The 19718-nt window shown below is 52.3% G+C and overlaps 1 protein-coding gene across 1 annotated transcript; it reads left to right on the top strand.

The window, feature by feature from the left end:
• Nucleotides 1-291: 291 nt before the first annotated feature.
• LOC123348182 (cathepsin G-like) lies at nt 292-8897 on the top strand. Its single transcript, XM_044985627.1, has 5 exons — nt 292-367; nt 5424-5571; nt 7527-7662; nt 7840-8112; nt 8464-8897. The coding sequence occupies exons 1-5, from the start codon at nt 292-294 to the stop codon at nt 8605-8607; spliced, it is 777 nt and encodes a 258-aa protein (XP_044841562.1). The 3' UTR covers nt 8608-8897.
• Nucleotides 8898-19718: the final 10821 nt, after the last annotated feature.

Here is a 19718-nt window from a genome sequence, read left to right as displayed (position 1 = left end):
AGAAGCCCAAGGGTGTTTCTTACACCTGTAGAAGGGAGGGGGCAGGGTTAACCACATACGCAGCCAGCCCGAGCGGACACCAGAGCAGGAAGGAAACCACCCACCCTGATGTGGTCACAGTTGTGGCTGGAGGCGTCTCCAGTTGGCGTCTTCACCCCTGGGCCATCTGGGGTGGGAGATTCCGGGCACCAGGGTACACGTCCCTGTGATTGGTAGGCCCTGCCCTCCCCTCCCCACAACTGGTCCATATAAGCCCCGGGGCTCAGGCAGAGGCTCCGTGCCCATCCCTGGATGTCTCTGACAATGCAGCTCTTGTTCTTTGTCCTGCTTCCTGTGGCCTTTCGCCTTCCCCCTGGGTCTCAGGCTGGTAAGTTTCTTTGGGGGTGGGGATAAGGGCCCATGGGCAGCGGGACCCTCATACCATATGGGGATCTGTGGGCCGCATTTAGGGTCTCCCCCTTGCTCCTGCTGGGGCCAAGCGCCTGTATCAAACCCTGTATCCTCTCCTGAGTACACCTGGGGCTCTCAGAGCAGCCCAAGGGGTTGAGTGGCCCATCCCCCACAGGCTCCTTTGGGACTCCACTGCCAGGGCCGGTGCAGGGATATTTTGTGCCCAAGGCGAAACTTCCACCTTGCCCCCCGCCCCGTAACATCAGTTCATTGAGGGGCAAACCCCAACGAGCCTTTATAGACCCCAGAGGCCAGCCATGCCCAGGGGCTGCTCCCCAGACCAGGTTCCCCCCTCCCACCCCCTGAACTCCCCTGGAGGGTGCACAGCCCCCCCGCGAGCCCTCCTCACCCCATCCCGGCAGCCCCCACCCTGAGTCCACTCACTGGCTTTGCCGGGCTTGGGCCACTGCTGCAGCTCGGCAGGGAGGAGCTGCCTTCTGGGGGGGTCCTGAAGGCTCCTGCAGCAGATGCATGTGAGCAGAGGCCCCCATGCACCCCCCCCTCGCCACGCTCGGGCTCTGCAGCTCCTGGGAGTGTGAGCTGTCGCCGCTGCCCCTCCCAGAGCAGGCGCAGGGCCCCGCGCCGCGGCAGCCGCTCAGATGCCCAGGAGCCGCAGAACCTGAGCATGGCGAGGGGGGAAGCTGGGGGGCACATGAGGGCCTCTTCCTGCATGCATCTGCTGCAGGCTGCAGGAGCCCCCTGGGGGGGCACCAGGCCACAGCCTCCCCGCTAGCGTTACTGCCGCCTTAACAGGGCTCTTGCCTCCCTGCGCCGCACCGGCTCCTCCATGGCTGGGGCTCGCCGCCGCTGCCGCAAGCAGGACATTCTGGCTCTCCGGTGCCTCTGGAAGGCGGCTCCTCCCTGTCATAGAATCATAGAATCATAGAATCTCAGGGTTGGAAGGGACCTCAGGAGGTCATCTAGTCCAACCCCCTGCTCAAAGCAGGACCAAACCCAACTAAATCATCCCAGCCAGGGCTTTGTCAAGCCTGACCTTAAAAACCTCTAAGGAAGGAGATTCCACTACCTCCCTAGGTAACCCATTCCAGTTCTTCACCACCCCACTAGTGAAAAAGTTTTTCGTAATGTCCAACCTAAACCTCCCCCTCTGCAACTTGAGACCATTACTCCTTGTTCTGTCATCTTCTACCACTTAGAACAGTCTAGATCCATCCTCTTTGGAACCCCCTTTCAGGTAGTTGAAAGCAGCTATCAATTCCCCCCCTCATTCTTCTCTTCTGCAGACTAAACAATCCCAGTTCCCTCAGCCTCTCCTCATAAGTCATGTGCTCCAGCCCCCTAATCATTTTTGTTGCCCTCCGCTGGACTCTCTCCAATTTATCCACATCCTTCTTGTAGTGTGGGGCCCAAAACTGGACACAGTACTCCAAATGAGACCTCACCAGTGCTGAGTAGAGGGGAACGATCACATCCCTCGATCTGCTGGAAATACCCCTACTTATACAACCCAAAATGCCATTACCTTCTTGGCAACAAGGGCACACTGCTGACTCATATTCAGCTTTTCGTCCACCGTAACCCCTAGGTCCTTTTCTGCAGAACTGCTGCCCAGCCATTCGGCCCCTAGTCTGTAGCAGTGCATGGGATTCTTCCGTCCTAAGTGCAGGACTCTGCACTTGTCCTTGTTGAACCTCATCATATTTCTTTTGGCCCAATCCTCTAATTTGTCTAGGTCCCTCTGTATCCTATCCCTACCCTCCAGCATATCAACCACTCCTCCCAGTTTAGTGTCATCTGTAAACTTGCTAAGGGTGCAGTCCACACCATCCTCCAGATCGTTAATGAAGATATTGAATAAAACCGGCCCCAGCACTGACCCTTGGGGCACTCCACTTGATACCGGCTGCCAACTAGACATGGAACCATTGATCACTACCCGTTGAGCCCGACCATCTAGCCAGTTTTCTATCCACCTTACCGTCCATTCATCCAGCCCATACTTCTTTAACTTGCTGGCAAGAATACTGTGGGAGACTGTATCAAAAGCTTTGCTAAAGTCCAGAAATAGCACATCCACTGCTTTCCCCTCATCCACAGAGCCAGTTATCTCATCATAGAAGGCAATTAGGTTAGTCAGGCATGACTTGCCCTTGGTGAATCCATGCTGACTGTTCCTGATCACTTTCCCCTCCTTTAAGTGGTTCAGGATTGATTCCTTGAGGACCTGTTCCATCATTTTTCCAGGGACTGAGGTGAGACTGACTGGCCTGTAGTTCCCTGGATCTTCCTTCTTCCCTTTTTTAAAGATGGGCACTACATTAGCTTTTTTCCAGTCGTCCGGGACCTCCCCCGATCGCCATGATTTTTCAAAGATAATGGCCAATGGCTCTGCAATCTCATCGGCCAATTCCTTTAGCACCCTCGGATGCAGCACATCCGGCCCCATGGACTTGTGCTCATCCAGCTTTCCTAAATAGTCCCGAACTACTTCTTGCTCCACAGAGAGCTGGTCACCTCCTCCCCATACGGTGCTGCAGAGTGCAGCTGTCTGGGAGCTGACCTTGTCTGTGAAGACAGAGGCAAAAAAAGCTTTGAGTACACTAGCTTTCTCCACATCCTCCGTCACTAGGTTCCCTCCCTCATTCAGCAAGGGGCCCACACTTTCCTTGACTTTCTTCCTGTTGCTAACATACCTAAAGAAACCTTTCTTGTTACTCCTAACATCTCCGGCTAGCTGCAACTCCAAGTGTGATTTGGCCTTCCTAATTTCACACCTGCATGCCTGAGCAATACTTTTATACTCCTCCCCGGTTATTTGTCCAATCTTCCACTTCTTGTAAGCTGTTTTTTTGTGTTTAAGACGAGCAAGGATTTCACTGTTAAGCCAAGCTGGTCGCCTGCCATATTTACTTTTCTTCCTACACATCGGGATGGTTTGTTCCTGCAACCTCAATAAGGTTTCTTTAAAATTGTCCTGGTTGATGGGAGCCATTAAGATTCCAAACCACCATTAATGGCCCACACTTTGCATAATTACAATAGGCCTTCAGAGTTATATTTCATATTTCTAGTTTCAGCTACAAGAGTGATACATTTATACAAATAGGATGACCATACTCAGTAGATTATAAGCTTTGTAATGATACCTTACAAGAGATCTTTTGCATGAAGCATATTCCAGTTCCATTATATTCACTCATTACCATATTTTTAGAAAACGACATAGACTGCACAATGTCACACACGTTACCACCCACCACCCAGACCAGTCACTGTCACACAGCCCCCAGCACAGAGCCACGGGCAGGGAACTGAGCGAGGATGGGGCCAGATGAGTAAGAAACCCAGATGTGCCCAGCTGTGAGCCAGCACCCAGAGCAGTCCTGGATCTCGCTAGACACATCCTCATTAGGGTCTTCTGCATCCAGTGGTACATCATCCATCCAGATGCAGGGACCCAGGTGGTCAGCATCCATCCAGCTGTGCAGGATCCTTGGCTGACACATGGCCTGTCCTTCCCCCCCAGCCTGTGTGGTTGGCTGTGGTTGGAAACTGAGACGCCTGAGCCCTGCATTTAGATGAGTGTGTGTGACCCTGAGGTTTCCTGACCCCTTGATCCCCTCCAAGCTGAGTCTATAAAGCCTTGAGGCCTGAGGCAGATTTACGGTCCCTGCACTGATGTCGAACATGTGGGTCCAGATCTTGCTCCTTCTCCCCATGGCTTTTCTCCTGCCCCCTGGGGCTTGGGCTGGTGAGTACGGTTGGGATTGCGTGACCCTGGGAATTTGATGTGAATGAAGCGGTCTCAGGAATTGGTTTCAGTGGGTGGTATCTAGGGGCCTGTGACAGACTATACCCCTATGTTCATCCCTTGTACAAGACTATGATACATTTTACAGCAAGCATGCCTTGTGAGGTATCATCTGAAAATTCATAATTTTCTGATCATTATTTTCCTGGTACAATAGTTGTGGCATGTAAAGTTATGGGATTCTACTTTATGATGTTACTAAGACATGTTCCAAATCTGGAGAGCAATCACAAACCAGTTTTCTAGAGACAAAATGGCAACCGACACCTCAGTCAAGTGTCAATGTAATCAAATGGACCATCACCTGGTTAAGTGGCCATTCTTAGGCAGGAAAGAGGACGTGGGTGAAAAATTTACATCTTGATGATCAAACAGATTGGGGTGCCCCTGCCCAGAGACTTTCTGTCTCCTGAACCTCAGCTGGAGATAATTCTCGAAGAAGACAAAGAACTAGAAGAAGGGGGAGGCGATGCCCCAAATGATCTCTCCCTTTCTCTTTACCCACGGAATTCACAACACCAGAAGTACAAAGGAAGCAGCATTAGACTAGGAGAGGGATCCTGACTGAAGGAAATTCAGCCAATAAGTTTGCAGAAACATGTGCTGAGAGAAACCTCACAAGGCATTCTCTGTACAAAATGTATCACCGTCCTGTAAAGGGGTGAACACAATGGTGCAGACTGTCACAGGGGACCAGGGTGTGTTGTCTCACATGTCACCGATACTGATCAGTGTTAGCCACAGCCCAGGTAAGGAAGAGCTGGGGAAGGGCAAAAATAGTCCCTTGGAACAGTGACAGGAGCACCAAGCTGTCCTCAAGGGGAAAGAGCAGATGTCCCAATCCCACCCCCTGAGCCAGCTAGTGCCCTTCTAGGGGCTGCCTGGCCTAATCTGGGGCGACGTTGGCCCCCCAGAGCTGTTAGCTCAAGGCAGTGCAATGACTGACCCATTCCAGGTGTGTTTGGCACCAATTCTTCACCGAGCAAGATCAGAGCTTTAGATTTACCCTCTGGCCCCATAGGGTGTCCAGTCTGCAGGAGAGCGGAGCAGGGGGCAGGGTTGCAGGCCCAGGGATCCCCCAGGAGATCATCACAGGGGGTGGGTTTTGGCTCTGGGGACTCCCCTTCAGAATTGGGAGCTCGGTCCCAGCCACACCCAGTGAAATGATGGGGCTCTTTATATGAACCTGGTCTCTCCCCAGGTGAGATCATCGGGGGTCGGGAAGCCAAGCCCCATTCCAGGCCCTACATGGCCTATTTGGATATACGACGTGGAGACAAAAGGTCTTACTGTGGAGGGTTCCTGGTGTCGGAGAACTTTGTGCTGACGGCCGCTCACTGCAATGGAGAGTAAGCGCCTCTGTGCTGGGGATGTCGGGGCAGGTCAGGCGTTAGCAGGTGATGGGGGAGCCGGGAGCTCTGGCACTTTCGTTAGTTGCAGGGAAGGAGCAATTAATATGACAGCCTGGGAGAGCAGAGCCCAGGGGCATTAACATGTCTCTAGGGCAGAGGAGGGCTAACTTTTGGCCTGAGGGCCTCATCAGGTTTCTGAAATTATATGGAGAGCTGATTAGGGGAGGCTGTGCCTCCCCAAACAACCAGGCATGGCCCGGCCCTGCCCTCTATCTGACCCCCTTGCTTCTCGCCCCCTGATGGCCCCCCTGGGACTCCTGCCCCATCCAAACCCCCATTCCCTGCCCCATCCACCCCCCTACTCTCTGACCCCTAACTGCCCCCCGCTGCCCCATGCAACCGCCTCTCTCCTTCCTGACTGCCCCTGGGGACCCCTGCCCCATCCAACCACCCCTTCTGCCTCACCGCTTCCAGACCCTGCACCCCTATTACCCCGTCCAACCCCCCTCTCCTTGCTGACTGCCCCCCGGGGACCTCTGTCCCATCTATCCCCTCTGCTCCCTGTCCCCTGACCAACCCCAGAACCCCAGTCCCTGACTGCCCACTGCTGCCCCATCCAACACCCCCCTCCTTCCTGGCTGCCACCCCGGGACCCCTGCCCTCATTCAACCCTGCTGTTCCCTGCCCTCTGACTGCCCCGGCCTCATCCACACCCCTGCCCCATCCACCCCCACCCCCACTTCCTGTCCCCTGACCACCCCCGGAACACCCACCCCTGGCTGCCCCCCGCCGCCCCATCCAACCCCTCCTCTCCTTCCTGGCTGCCCCCCTGGGGACTCCTGCCCCATCCATTCCCCCTGCTCCCTGTCCCCTGACCGCCCCCTGAACTCTCAACCCTGACTGCCCCCTGCCACCCCATCCAACCCCCACCCCTTCCTGACTGTCACCCCGGGACCCCTGCTCCCATTCAACCCCCCTGTTCCCCGCCATCTTACCGCCCCAACCCCTATGCACACCCCTGCCCCCTGACCACCCCCTCGGAACTACCCTGCCCTCTATCCAACCCCCCTGGTCCCTGCCCCCTTACGACATTGCCTGGAGCACCAGTGGCTCTAGCCCCGCCACGGCGCAGCACAGAGCTCCGGGGCAGGCAGCCGTGCCACCCGGCTGGAGCCAGCCCCACCACTGCGCAGCACAGAGCACTGGGTCAGGCCAGGCTCTGCAGCTGCCCTGCTGCCGAAAGCTCGCAGCCCCACCACCCAGAGCATTGCGCCAGTGGAGGAACAGCGGGGGAGGGGTTGGGGGCTAGCCTCCCTGGCTAGGAGCTCAGGGGCAGGGCAGGAGGGGCCCATGGGTCCTGTGGGCCATAGTTTGCCCACCTCTGCTCTAGGGGCCTTTACAAACCATCGTCCAGATCCAGCGCTGGGTAAATCAGTGGAGCTACAGTCAGTGACATGAACTGGTGTCTGGCCCATTGCTCAGATCGAGGCAGGCAGAGACTCACAGCCCCAGGATGGGTCTGCAGGACTCTGATCTGGGGGCAGCTGGGCATGGACCCCTGTCTGGATCTAGCCAGGGAGGGGTCACTGGGGTGAGGGTAGCTGAGAACCAGGGACCAGGAGGACAGTGGGGAGTGTAGGTGCTCAGGGAACAGCACAAGGGTTGGGGGAGACACCAGCTGGGACCCCAGCATCAATGGGAAGAGGCTTTGTGCTGCAATCTGAGTTGTGGGCAAGGTCCCTATGGCCACCTGAGGCAGCCAGTCCCCAACCCTGCATGCAGTGGTGTCAGTTTTTCACCTCAGCAGCAGAGTCCGAGATCTCAGCCTGAGAACCCAGGTTGCCATTTGCCCACAAGATCAGAATTTATGAGTCAGACCCACATGTGCCCGTCCCCCACCTCATGTACGCTACTGCTCCTAATGCCCCATGTATTGCTCTTGGCTTTTACAGCAACATCACTGTATACCTGGGAGCCCATAACATTCAACAACAGGAACAGAGTCAACAGAAAATCTCCGTGCGCTGCCAAATCCCCCATCCGCAATACGAGAGAGAGACCCTTAACAATGACATCATGCTGCTGCAGGTATCATCCACTTCCCATCACCCCGCCCCCAGTGACCTCACACTGCTGCAGAAACTACCCCCATCCGATCACCCCCACCCTCACTGACCCCATGTTATGGGTTTTGCTGAGGATGGGGATGTCTCCTTGTTCTTGAGCACAACTCTGACATTGATCTTCATTGTTCTTGTGTCTCAGCTGGCAGAGAGAGCGAAGCTGAAGAGAGAGGTGGGTACCATCGCCCTGCCCCGCGCCAATGAGATTGTAAAGCCAGGGACTTGGTGCAGCGTCGCTGGCTGGGGCAGAACTAGCACAGAGAGTGAATCGACCTCAGCCACGCTCCGGGAGGTGTATGTGATGGTGATGCCGGATGCCAAGTGTCCGAAGGATCCTTATGGGCCATATAATAACTATAACCCCTCCACCATGATGTGTGTGGGGGACCCAGCACAGTGCAAAGACTCTTCAAAGGTAAATCTGCTCCTGGCTTCGAGCTCCCTTGATAATTGGCTATTATTAATGAGGCTGTTGATCTTGCAGTCAAGCCCACGAGCGGCGATCGGAGATCAGGCCCCACGGCACTAGGTGCTGTATTAATGAATGGGAAACTAACTGGTCTCTCGGCAGGAGGCAGAGACCAGGTGGACAGGAGAGTGGGTGGGGCGCTGAGAGCAGCTGGGCCATGGGGGGGCCAAGCAGAAACCGGGGGGACATCGAGGGTGACACTGAGTCCAGCTTCACTGGGGGGTGTCACTGAGCTGTGCATCATCAGGAAATGATTCACTGAGCTGTTCTCCATCTGTGGCTTGTTTCATTTCACAGGGCGACTCTGGAGGCCCCCTGTTGTGTGGGGAAACAGCCCAGGGCATCGTCTCCTGGGGGCCTTGCAGAACTCCTGGAGTGTACACAAGAGTCTCCACCTTCATCCCCTGGATACGGGCGACGATGAGGAGGCTGCAGCCCTGAGCCAAGCCAGGAATCGCTGCACAGGCTGGAGAGGCGCCGCTTCTGTCCTTTGGCTTGGCCCAGATGTAGAGCCTGCTTTGCAGAGGGGCTGATCCCCCACCAAGCTGAGCCCCACCCCCCACTAACTGCCCCAGCCATCGCGCCACTCAGGCAGTGCCCAGCCCATGAGCATCAAGGCAGGGAGCCCAGGGGATTTAGGAGCCAGGCTCAAGGCCAGCTCCTCTCGGCTCCCTGGAAAATCCCAACCCAGACCCTTAGGCTGCCTCTTCGCTAGGGAAACAGCTGGTTTATTTCCCCCAGGGTGATGGACATGGATCAAATCCTGGGGAAGACTTGGCAATTTGTATCTCTCCCCTCGTGTCAGCTGGTCGAGTGACTGTTTATGGGAGATCCTCGTCGTTATCTGTCCTTCTAAACTGGTAGTGGGTACCTGTCCTGCTAAGTTGTGTTAAAACTGCAGCCTGCCCTGTCCTCACTGGGCCTTTCCCATGGGTTAGTTCCCTCGGGGTGGCCACTGCCCGTTCCAAACACACCTGTCCCCATGGTTGGCAAGGCCAGCCAGACGGGAACTCAGCGAAGCCTACTGATCGCCTCCTTCCCACCTCCCCTGCCCCGCCCTGCCCTGCTACTCGGCCTGCTGCATTTCGCTCGCTGCTTCGTAGCCAGCAATGAATAAAAATGAAGTTACAAACAAAAGTGACTCAGTGACTGAGCGATGGACTCAAGCCATGAAATCCAGAGCAGCTGCTGCACCTGCCAGGGCCAGAATGGAATTAGCCCTTATAGGGGAAGGCTGGGCTTGTGTTAATGCGCTAGGCTGGCAACCAGGACACCTGAGTTTAGTGATTTCATGCAGAATGAGGGTCTGGTGGGTGCCAGTGGGGAATTAACCCCCTCAGAGCTTGAGAGGTCCCTGCTGGCTGGGACAGAGATTCAGAGGGAACTACAATGAGAAAAACAACCTGAGCAATCAACTATCCAGATCCCAGAGGTTCAACTTCCAGGACAAAAGTGGGAGAGGTTTGAAACAGTTCTAGCCACAAAAAATTGACCTACATCTTCCCATCCCCACCATCTACCGATCGAAACATCCATCCCCATCCATCGATCTATCCATCTGTCCCCATCTACTGATCTATCCTATTCCCATCCATCTATCCACATCTATTCACCAAGTATCAGAGGGGTAGCCATGTTAGTTGGTATCCACAAAAATAACGAGGAGTCCGGTGGCACCTTAAAGACTAACAGATTTATTTGGGCATAAGCTTTCGTGGGTAAAAAACCCACTTCTTCAGATGCATGGAGTGAAGTTACAGGTACAGGCATAAATAAATATTGGCACATGGGTTTAGTCACACTCATTGCTGGAGAAGTCATGGAGTTTGTGGAAAGTCACAGAATCTGTCACTTCCACGACCTTCATGACAGACGTGGAGACCTAACGATAACCCCCAGATCCTTTTTAGCAGTACTACCACCTAGACAGTTATTCCTCAGTTTGTAGCTGTGCATTTGATTTTTCCTTTCTAAGTGAAGTACTTTGCACTTGACTTCAGTGAATTTCATCTAGGTGATTCCAGACCAATTCTTTAATTTGTCAGTTTCATTTTGAAATCTAATGCTGTCCTCCAAAGGGTTTGCAGCCCTTCCCAGCTCGGTATCATCTGCAAATTTTATAAGTATATTCTCTGCTCCTTTATCCAAGTCATTATTGAAAAGATTGCACAGTACCAGACCCAGGAAAGACCCCTGTGGGATCCCACTAGAAATGCCCTCCCACGGTAACAGCACACCATTGAGAACTATGCTTTGAATATGGTCCTTCAACCCATCCTCCCCCCTCATCTAGAGCACATTTCCCTACTTTCTTATGTAACCCTTCTGCCAGGTGCAGTGGGCAGCAACAAGGGCCGGGTTCAATATCTAGGGGTTCCTTGTCAACAATACAACCCAAAATCGGCTCGAGCCCCGACCCAGCAACCTAGGAGAATTACACACCACCCCCTGGGCGGCTCTCAGAGGCAATTCTTCCCCATTCACAAGCACAGAGTACGAGTGTAGAAAAGAAATTATTAATAAAAAGGTGGAAGTGACCCTGTACTAACTTGGGAAAATGCCACAAGGATTCATAAATATAAAACAATGAGCAAAGGCCCCACCCCAGAGTATATTGGGCAGTGTCCTTTCATCTCAGGTTCTTAATTTCAGCAAAGAAAAGTTCCATTAACGTGCCCCTCATTTCATTGCATCCCACTCACAGTTGTTCTCCTTGGTCAGCACAGATCCAGAGTTCAGAGGTCACCTCCCACCTTGGCTGGAGGAGGCAAGACATTGCATTTTGCGCTCAATTGGCAAACCAGATTTTAACCCATTTCACATGGGCCGTGTTGATGTTACAGTTTCTCAATCCGAAAGGCATGTGGCAGGTTGGCAAATGTCTTCTGTGTCAGGGTCCTCAGGGTGCAACCTGGACTGTGGGACAGCTGAGCCCTCTGTCCCACCAACCTGGGCTGCCTCTCACGCTGTGATGCTGATGTCAAGCTACAAGCCTCCGGCAGGCACTGCACTTACACAGCCATCCACAGGCAGGGACATGCCCAACTGAGGTATATGAATGTTCTTCCAGCCACTCATGAACCCACAAGAGGGAGGCTCCAGCCAATTCCCCCAGCTCCCCAGCCTTGCACCCTAGAACTGCACTGTCTTGCACTGGTCAGAGGCCTGGCCAATGTAAGTTCATTACCTAGTTTGACACTTTTTCAAATGAAAATGGACAAGCACCAGCCTTTGTAACCTGAGGAGATTTCCCAAGCACTTTAAACAAATTCACCGGTAAGGATAAAACATTAAAATAAGATTATTAACTACGGAAAGGTAGATTTTAAGTGCTTATAAGTAGCAAGTGTAGAGATCAAAGTTGGTTCCTTAAGAAATAAAAATAAATTTGCAGTCTGAATTCTACAAACTCAAGCCGTGTCTCACCCTGACAGAGGGTACAAACAGGTCACAGATCCTCAATACACAGCCTGGGACTGGGACTCTTTTCCAGCCTAGGACCACCCTTCCCCTGTTCAAAGTCTTTGTTTTCCAGACATTCTTCCACGTGTTGAGATTTGGGGAGAGAGGCCAAGTCATGATGTCACTTCCCCTCTTTTATACTTTATTTCCAGCTTGCTGGAAAGATCTTTGCAGTGATGCGGGTTAGTCGGCCCCCATGGTGTACTTGCCTTCTCCTAGAAGCCTCTGGGATAGTGGATTGGGGGTTGATGAGCCATTAACGCCGTCTGGCTATTGATGTCTACTCCTTTGTTGTAACTGAAAGGCTGGTAGTGGATGCTCCCAACCTCACAACGTAATGCAGTAACACATGCAGAATATTTCATAACTCCACCTATAACACTAGCACACATGTGACAAAGTGGATTTCCCCCCATTATTATGTTGAACGTAAGCCTATATGAGTCTTACTGTTATGCATGAATACTGTGAATGCCTCCGTTCCCCTGTGTATTGCACCAATGCCTAGATGGTGGGAATAAGGATGTGATTTTGCTGAGACTTTCGGTGGCACGTGAGGTGGCTCCACCTCCCTGTAGGTAAGCAATGGACGGTGCCATTCGTAACCTGAAACGCAGGAGGGGGATGTGACCAGGTGACGCTTTGCCTGGGAAGTGAGACAAAGACCAGGAGGAGAGGCAACGGGCGTGTTGAAGGTTGGGTCACTGGAAGCTGGGCAGTCTCCTGTTTGGGACTTAGAGTGGGGAGTCCAGCGTATCCGGCCTGGGGTCCTCCCAAGATGGACTTGGCTGAAAGTCACTGATTATTGTGCTAACAAGCTCTGTTCTACGCTGTGTTCCTGTCGACTAATAAAACTTCTGTGTTACAACGCTGGCTGAGAGTCACGGCTGGCTGCGGAGTTGGGGTGCAGGGCCCTCTGGCTTCCCCAGGGATCCTGTCCAGGTGGATCCACCAAGGGGCAATGTGAGGTGTGAACGCGGATGCTGAATGCTCCATGATCAGACCAGGAAAGCTGTAGCCAAGGAGGCTTTTTGCCCTGGACAGGCTGCTCTGAGGGGAGTCACGCTACCCAGAGTCCTGGCTGGCTTCATACAGAGCAGTCCCAGAGCATCGGACCTGTGACTCTGTCACAACATACAAATCAACAGGATATTAATGTTTAGCAGATCAAGACTTTTAAAATGATACCTCAAAAAGCACACTTTGAACAAAAATATCATGATTGTTGACTGTGGTAAATATGGGGGTTTCAGGTGCTATTTTGAAGTACAGAGTGTCAGACGTCCCTGCTTAATTTACTGCAGGAGTGTTTGTCACTGACTAATGTGGAGGAAGTGAGCCCAAAATCCTCTTTATGTTTTGACCATAGAACTCTATGTTGCTAAACATTGTAGTGTTAGTCACAAGAGCTCTTGCAAAGTTCTGTCTACCTTTTAACACTTTGTAAGGGGACTGTTGCCCCCTTACTAAGCCCTGGTCTACACTAAGGTCGGGGGTCGAACTAGGGTACGCGAATTCAGCTACGTGAATAACGTAGCTGAATTCGAACTACCCTAGTTCGACTTACTTACCCGTCCAGATGCCGCGGAAGCGAACTCCGCGGCTCCAAGGTCGACTCCGGCAACTCCTCCTGCCGCGGTGGAGTACCAGAGTTCGAACTAGTGCTTCCAGGGTTCGAACTATCGCGTCTAGATCAGACGCGATAGTTCGAACTCCGAGCAGTCGAACTCGCCGCGTCGACCCAGCAGGTAAGTGTAAACGTGGCCTAACATTCAGTGGGGCTGTTTTGGTTGCTAGCTCCCAGCACTAAAAGGGGAGGGATCGATGGAAAATCAGGACCCTGAGACTGACAGTCCCCAGGAACAATGGCAAAAGGCCAATGCTACAGGTCAGCCTGATTGACAGGGCGGGCAGGCTAATCAAGGAGACAGAAGGCCAGGGTGGGTCCCATCCTCCTTGTGAGCAGGAATTTGCCTGGGTTAGACAGAGTGGGGCCGAGCTAAGGAGAAAGCAGGGGCCCAAACTGAGCTGGGGAACAGAGCTGCAGCCAGAGACAGCCCAGGGGGAGCAGATCCTGTGCTGGGAGCAGAGCTGCAGCCACAGAGCCAGAGACACGGCCCAGGGGGAGCAGATCCTGGGCTGGGAGCAGAGCTGCAGCCAGAGAGCCAGAGACACGGCCCAGGGGAGCAGACCCTGTGTTGGGAGCAGAGCTGAAGCCACAGAGCCAGGTGTGGTGAGCAACTGGGGCCAGCCAAGGCGGGGACCTTGGTAAAAGGGCCCAGCGCAGAAAGATGCCCCAGCCAAGGGTCCATGCAGGACAGGCTGGGAGGGGGGCTGACGTGGGGCTGATGCTGGGAAGAAGGGTCCCACCACCCAAAGCCCAGAGGTGTGTGGTCACCACCATTGCAAGTGTCTAACTGGCAGCATCCCTGCAGCACAGCCAGGGCCTGAGAAGGAGGCCTGGGACCTACAAGGAACAGACTGCAAAGTGCCTTGATGTCCAGAGACACTGTTTGTGATGTTCCCTGCCACAGAGCAGGATGATGCGTTTTCCTGTAACCTTTCCCATTTTTTCTTATTCTTTTCTTTAAATTAATTGTTAAGTAAACAACTTGTATTTGCTTTAAATTGTATGGAATAATCAGTGGGTCAGGGAGGTGCCCAGTGCAGAGAGTGTACCCCGGAGTGGGGACACCTTAGCCCCTGCCCTAGGTGACCACAGCAGGGTTGGGGGTCGAGCCCCCCAGGAATCCTGGGCCCAGCCTTGTTGGGGCTACGAGAACTCTGCCAGACAGGAGAGTCCTCAAGGGCAGGAAGGCCTCTGGGTAAAGGAAGTGAGAGCGAGGACTCAGATCCTTTCACTAGCCCACTTCACTGGGGTAGTGCAGAAGCCAGGGAAGTTCCCCACAATAGCGGGACCATTCCCCCGCTTACATAATTGGCATCACGATCAGGATCCTATCCACAGGGTCCACCCCATTGGTTTACTGGTTGAATTCTAGTTGCACAGTCCGGGCCTGGTTGAGCACCCTACCATGGCTGGAATTGAAGAACTACAGGCCCAGTTTGCTGAACTTCAGCGCAGATTATCAGACCAAGCTGAGGCATTACAACAAGCTAGAACTGAACAGAGAGAAGCCTTATCACTGGCTAAGACAGTGGTAGACCAACAGACAGCAGAAGCTAAGAAACCCCCTCTATTTATGTCCCACGGGAGCGGAAGGTCACGGAGTATGGTGGCTTCCCAACAAGACCAGGAGACATTACGGTAGAGGAGTGGGTCAAGTCTGTGAAGGCAGCTCTGCGTGTGCTAAGAGTACCTGTAGAAGATCATGTGGACTTCATAGAGGAACACCTCAAGGGCCAGGCCAAGGCCACAGTAAAGTTCATGGCAGTGGCAGACAAGAAAGATGTGGAAAAGGTATTTGAACTCCTTCTAGAAGTGTATGGAGACAAGGTACCTATTGGAACCCGACTAAAGGAGTTCTTTGAGAGAAAGCAGGAGCCTGGTGAAACTGTCCGGGCATACGCATATGACCTCCAGGAGAGAATGAGCAAAGTGGAGTGGCGAGACCCACAACGAGTTCCAGACAGAGATATGGTTCTGAAAGAGCAGCTGGCGCTGGGGCTCTGGGATGACTCCCTCTGACGTGAAATGAAGAAGAAGTTTAAAGAAGAGACCATTAAGAAGTTCCATCAACTCATGCAGGCTGCCATTATGTGGTCAGAAGAAGAGGAAGTTCCTGTGGCAGAGACAGCCAAGCCTAACCCCCGTACCAGAAGTGGGGGCCTAGTGAATGCAGCTGCTGGGGAAAAGGCCCTGCCCCAAACACAGCTAACATTGGAAAGCTTAAGTGAAGCTGTCCAAAAACTGGCGGCCCAACAGGGGGAAATGTTGAAAGTGATGACTGAGGTGATGAAAGGGAAAAACCCCACCAATATGCCAAGATATCCAAGGGCCCCAGGACCCCGAAGATCTCCACTGAAGGACGAGCTGGGAAGATACATTTGTTACACTTGCGAAAGGCCAGGGCATACTAGCCGAGAATGTACACTGAGAAGGAGACTGGAGTCCCAGGCACCTGAAATTCAAGAGGCACAGGGAGCAAGCAGCCCACCGTCAGAAGGCCGAGTGGGGACTGAAGGGTTTCTACGGCTGTCCCTAAGAAAAGGGCAGCCTGTCAGCAGTGAGGAAAAGGACCCTGATGATATTACTATATTCAATGACTTCTGTGGCCGAGCTTTCGGGGACTGCTTGACAGTGGAAATAACCATAGCAGGGCTGAGAACCCACTGTTTGATAGACACTGGCTCAGAAGTCACCACTATTTCTGAATCATATTTCCGAAACCACTTAAAAGAGAGAGATCTGACCATGCATAATACCCGATTTGTACAGCTAATGGCAGCTAATGGACTTGCCATCCCTGTGGTGGGGTGCCTTGAAGCTGATGTAGGGTGCATGGGTCGAACACCCAAAGTGACACCCTCATTGAGTTAATCAGCCCTCAAGGGGGCTCAGCCCCATCACCTATCCATGGAGTCCCTGGCCTGTCATGGGAAGTGCTGTTCCCCTATGGGGATTCACAAGCACAGAGCCGGGAGCATCACTGGTCCAGTCATTCCTGCATCCCACCTCCCCAGGGACCAGACATGGATGCTCCCAGCCAACCCCCGTGCTGTCCCCGAGTCAGGTCAGTGACCCCTACTGTAGCTACCAGCAGGGTACAGACAGCAAGTGCGTCCAGTACTGGTAGGATGGCAAGATGGATCGAGAATTGATGTATGGGGGTCTAGATGGATATAAAATGGATGTACAGGGATGTGCATCGATCTAGAAGGAATCTACAGGTGGCTATGTGAGTATGGGTAGATCTAAAATGGAACAGCATCAACTGAAGCGAATCTAGCATCAATTTAAATGAAGTTAGTTGAGTATTCATGCATCTGTATTGATATTGAATGGATCTAAAGAGGTTCTGGAATTGTTCTAGATATGATACTGAATGGACAAATCCTACACCTCATCCTTCAGACATACCAATTCCAAGAGAAGTGTCCAGAGCCAAATAATGGAATGGCTGAGATTGGATCTACCAATAGCCAGATACTAAAATATGGAAACAGAGTTAATGCCAGTCAACATGGGTTCATGGAGAACAATCCATGTTCAATAACTACTCTGTCATTTCTGAGCAACATTAAAAGTCATGTTCATTAAGGTGACCGTGCTGATGTGATATATACGTGGATTCCCATAGGAAGTTTGCCCAAGTACCACACAACATTCAAATTGAGAAATTAGCTCTCTAAAAGCTCAACATGGCTCCAAACTGGGCTAACTGATTCTCCTCAAAATATGATCCTCAATGGGGAATCAGTATCCACCAGGGTGTTGCTGGTGGGCCCCTCAAAAATCTATTCTGGGCCTCGGGTTATTCAGTATCGGTATCAATGATCTGGAAGTTCATGTAAACTTGTTGCTGGCAAAGTCTGCAGAGAACACAAGGATAGGTGGGGTGGAGGACATCTTCAAGCTACAGAGCTACCTGGGTCACCTGCTGAGTTGGGCTCAATTAGAACTGCATGTGAATCCAGCCAAATGCCTGGTCAAACATAGAGGAACAAGGGACGTCATTCATGCTGGCAGGACAGGAACTGTGCACTGGAGAGGAGGGACTATGAAAGGGAGCATGGTGGAAACCATTCAAACAAGAGAATGCTGGAGCTAAGCAGGCAGATACCATCCTTGGGTACATAAACCAGGGGATATTCAGTAGCAGCAAGGAGGTGAGGTCTGTGACGGGTTCGGTCACAGAGATCTCCTTGGGACTGTCACCTAATGTGCTGAAACCATGATTTGAGGACTTCAATAGCTCAGACACAGGTTAGGGGTTTGATACAGGAGTGGGTGGGTGAGATTCTATGGCCTGCATTGTGCAGGAGGTCAGACTAGATGATCATAATGGTCCCTTCTGACCTTAAAGTCTATGAGTCTATGACATTACCCCAAGCCCATTTTCCCTGCCAGCTTGAGACTCCAGAACCCTGCCTTGTTGATTCAGACATGCTAGCCTGCTGCAACACAGACATGGGGTCTGGGCCACACCCCAAAGCTTCAGACTTCAACTAAAAACAGCTCAGCAGGTTACCTGTCTGCAGCACCCAGACACCCAGCTCCCAGTTCTATCCAAACCCCAAATAAACCCGTTTTACTCTGTATAATGCTTATAGAGGGTACATTTTTTAATTGTTCACCTTCTATATCACTGATAGAGAAATATGCACAGCTGTTTGGTCCCACAGGTATTAATCACTTACTCTGGGTTTATTAATAAACAAAAGTGATTTTATTAAGTATAAAAGTAGAATGTAAGTGGTTTTAAGTAATAACAGCCAGAACAAAGTAAATCACAAAGCAAAATAAAACAAAACACAGAATATATTAAGAAAACGATTAGAGGTAATATCTCCCCCTCAAAGATGTTCCAATAAGCTTCTTTCACAGGCTAGACTCCTTCCTAGTCTGGGCCCAATCCTTTCCCCTGGTACAGTCTTTGGCCTTGGCTACACTTGCAAATTTGCAGCGCTGCAGCAGGGTGTGAAAACACACCCTCTCCAGCGCTGCAAAGCGCCAGTGTGGTCAAAGCCCCAGCGCTGGGAGCGCGGCTCCCAGGGCTGTACGTTATTCCCCACAGGGAGGTGGAGTACGGACAGCGCTGGGAGAGCTCTCTCCCAGCGCTGGTGCTTTGACTACACTTAGCGCTTCAAAGCGCTGCCGCGGCAGCACTTTGAACTACAAGTGTAGCCAAAGCCTTTGTCAGATCCAGCAGACATCTCAGGTGGTAACCAGGGCTTTTCTCATGACTGGCCTCCTTTTGACCTGCTCCACCCCCTTTTATAGCTTTGCCAAAAGGCAGGAATCTTTTGTCTCTCTGGGTCCCCACCCCTCCTTCTGAATGGAAAAGTACTAGATTTAAGATGAATTTCATTATCAGGTGACATGGTCACATGTCACTGTAAGACCCCTAGTCTCCATCCCCCATGGGCTGGTCCACACGTACACAGGAAGGCTTTCAAGTAACCAAGGCCATTTACAACTGATTGTTTCTAGAGCACCCTTAATGGCCTCCACTTAATATGTTTACATCAGTGATACATGTTTATACCTTATTCTCCTAACTCCAGATATAGAAATAATACGTGCCAACAAATAAGATGAACACACTTAGTAGATTACAAACTTTCTAATGACGCCATACAAGGGGTATTTAGTGTAAAGCATATTCCAGTTATGTCATATTCATAAGCATACTTCCATAAAGCATATGAAGTACGATGTCACAAGGATCGCCTCTGGATTCGGCCCTTGTGGGACCATGACTGGAGATTTTGTCCACCTGAAATGTCCACACCTCTAGCAGGACTTTGGCAAATTGGAAAGAGCTACAAGAACAAGCTGGCGGGGAGAGGTAAAAGGAGAGTGGTCTCCTGAGGATACAGGAGGTGAAGAAGGGACTTGGCCCCCTTCTGTAGGAACCTCCATGGGGCAGGGGTTTCTGGGAGCAGGGGGCTCCTCAACCTCTCTGGCCAAAGCAGGACAGGACCCGATGGCTGGCAGCTGGAGTCAGAAATGGTCTGGCTGAGACTAATATGCAACCATTAAACAACTGACCCAGGGCTGTAATGGAGACCAGAAATGCTGGGTGGGTTCTGGCTCTGGGGTGCCCACCAGGGGGTGGAGGTCACAATGGTCCCTCCTGACTTTGAAATCTATGGGTCTGGGTATCTCAGTGCAGAGAAGCCCAAGGGTGTTTCTTACACCTGTAGTAGGGAGGGGGCAGGGTTAACCACATCCGCAGCCAGGCCGAGCGGACACCAGAGCAGGAAGGAAACCACCCACCCTGATGTGGGCACAGCTGTGGCTGGAGGCATCTCCAATTGGCGTCTTCACCCCTGGGCCATCTGGGGTGGGAGATTTCGGGCACCAGGGTACACGTCCCTGTGGTTGGTAGGCCCTGCCCTCCCCTCCCCACACCTGGTCCATATAAGCCCCGGGGCTCAGGCAGAGGCTCCGTGCCCATCCCTGG

Source organism: Mauremys mutica, chromosome 13, assembly GCF_020497125.1.
Source record: "Mauremys mutica isolate MM-2020 ecotype Southern chromosome 13, ASM2049712v1, whole genome shotgun sequence".
Taxonomy (NCBI): Eukaryota; Metazoa; Chordata; order Testudines; family Geoemydidae; genus Mauremys; species Mauremys mutica.
This window is presented reverse-complemented; position numbering and strand designations above follow the sequence as displayed.